The sequence below is a fragment of the Labrus mixtus genome, chromosome 2, assembly GCF_963584025.1.
Source record: "Labrus mixtus chromosome 2, fLabMix1.1, whole genome shotgun sequence".
NCBI classification, from domain to species: Eukaryota; Metazoa; Chordata; class Actinopteri; order Labriformes; family Labridae; genus Labrus; species Labrus mixtus.
The window spans coordinates 34,018,060-34,020,559 of NC_083613.1; the positions used below are offsets into that span (position 1 = coordinate 34,018,060).

The 2,500-nt window shown below is 40.2% G+C and overlaps 1 protein-coding gene across 3 annotated transcripts in view; it reads right to left on the reverse strand.

Moving 5' to 3' along the window:
- The window catches only part of tbce (tubulin folding cofactor E), a 9,171-nt gene extending 7,887 nt beyond the window's left edge, over positions 1–1,284 (reverse strand). For 2 of the 3 annotated variants that reach the window (XM_061026218.1, XM_061026201.1), the window contains exons 1-3: positions 1,152–1,284; positions 603–717; positions 64–148 (exon numbers count right to left, since the gene is read on the reverse strand). In XM_061026218.1, the coding sequence (XP_060882201.1) occupies positions 64–148; positions 603–708 (191 nt within the window). In that variant the 5' untranslated portion in view covers positions 709–717; positions 1,152–1,284. Of the gene's footprint in view, positions 1–63; positions 149–602; positions 757–1,151 lie in introns of all 3 variants that reach the window. The other variant, XM_061026210.1, reaches the window with a different exon arrangement.
- Positions 1,285–2,500: the final 1,216 nt, after the last annotated feature.

Sequence of the window (2,500 nt, forward strand, 5' to 3'; positions counted from 1 at the left end):
TGAGTGAAGAATAAAAACTTTTCAAACATTCAGCCTAGAGAGATATCAGCGGCTGAGAATTACCTGCATGTAAAATACTGGACTCCGTTATGGCTGCCGTCGTGTTTGCCTCTCTCCGGGTTATCCCACTCTACGCCGAGCCACAGCCCTGAAAACACACACACACACACACACACACACACACACACACACACACACACACACACACACACACACACACACACACACACTTTTTTAGGATACCAGTGAGACTCAAATGTTCTCCATACATGTGAGACTTCACATCCAACACTAAACTGTAAACTAACTGTAACGTGAGGGTTGGATGTGTGGTGGATGGATCACTCTACTCAAGACAAACAGCAGGATGGAGACAGATAACTTTATCAGCTTCACAATAACAACAACTTCCTTGTTACTCGTCACGTGTCCCTCCGTTAGCCAATCAGAAGCTAGGATGATCAAACCCTTCACTACTCTACTTTACTGACTTCACTTTTAAAGCATAACTCACATTTCACGACTGAGTAAGAATACACAACATGTCTACAGATACATTATTGTCTTAATGATTAGAAGGAATAATCACCAGGTGTCATTACCTGCTGTAGGTGGCACCGAGCCCACATACAGAACCGTAGCCCGCTCCCCATCGCAGGACACCCGCCTGCCCACCGCGTCCTCCGGCTCCGTGTGGTCCACTCCCATCACAGCCTCCTGAACACACCCGGGATCGAACAAGGAGCCCCGTTATGACTGTTTCGGTTTAACCAGTGACCGTGTTAACTGGTGACTTTGCGCCGAATGCGTCAGTGTTTGAAAACGTAAAGTGTTGTCGTGAATTTCTCTTCGTTTGCTTTTTCATGTAATACATATCTACTGAAAATACTTTAAAATGATGATACAAAACAAACTAAACAAAGGCTCATTCAATGGGAACACACTTTGACAACCACTAACGCATCTGGAGGAAAGGCACCAGTTAACACGGTCACCAGTTAAACCAAAACACCAAGCTCAATTTGAAATACGTTGGGGATAGAAATGTGAGAATATTGTTAAAATAAACACATGTCGTTAACTAACTATTACCAGACATGTGTTAAAACAACTAAAGTATGATCTTAGATAAATAAGAAGTCCATATTTACCTGTAAGATGTAGATTTTAAACTGTTAAGGCGCTAACCTAACCACCCCATACAAAACATCATACGCCTTCAGTTCACCGGAACGGACACATTTCGACGTTGCACCAACTTCTCATGAATACAAACGGAAGCGAAACACATACAATTTAATCATAAGTGTATTTTAACCTACTTTATCTTTGAGTATCTCTCTGTTTTACGATCGGACACTTTGAAGTTTTTTTTTAAGTTTTTTTTTACCTGTGTTAAATAAACGTTTATAACACAAAAGGAAAAACTATGCGGAACCTTTGCGCTGCTTGGACCGCGTTCCCTGTAGGAGATAATTCGCAGTGAGACGGTTTTGATTCTGAAGGAAAAACGTGTGAAAGTGCGTCGCTGTATCCGAATTGCCAAGTACCTCTTCAATCTGTCAGTAGTCATTACCTACTATCTGCTGTTTACTGTTTAGTACCTACTATCTGCTGTTTACTGTTTAGTACCTACTATCTGCTGTTTACTGTTTAGTACCTACTATCTGCTGTTTACTGTTTAGTACCTACTATCTGCTGTTTACTGTTTAGTACCTACTATCTGCTGTTTACTGTTTAGTACCTACTATCTGCTGTGTACTGTTTAGTACCTACTATCTGCTGTGTACTGTTTAGTACCTACTATCTGCTGTTTACTGTTTAGTACCTACTATCTGCTGTGTACTGTTTAGTATCTACTATCTGCTGTATACTGTTTAGTATCTACTATCTGCTGTATACTGTTTAGTACCTACTATCTGCTGTTTACTGTTTAGTACCTACTATCTGCTGTTTACTGTTTAGTATCTACTATCTGCTGTATACTGTTTAGTATCTACTATCTGCTGTTTACTGTTTAGTATCTACTATTCAGTAGGCAGATATTTGTTCCTACATCTCCTGATTCATTCAGTAAGGAAGTGACGTCATTTACGTTTCCCGAACCGGCCGCATTCACCTGTTTTTTTAGTTTCTTTTGTTTAGCTTTATTCAAGAAGAGTAATGCTCATATACAGGCAGGTAAACAAAAAACAATATCACAATGTAAATCAAGTATGTTGATGGTCTCCCTGAGCCTACCACTAAGGTTAAAGGGGCCTGCGGGGCGAAATTGCATTGGCCCAAACTCACAAATGAGGACTTATTGTCATATTATGGGAAAACTGATTTTCTCTTGAGTGATCTATATTTACCCAAAGATGCTGTCATGTGTTCAAGTGTAAACTGTAATGATATATCTCATGGGAAATCCCTCTGTTCCTTGTAGGATGGAATTATAGGAGCTATGCATGAGGCCAGTAGATCATACCTTACTTGCTCTAAGAAGGCATTCAACATC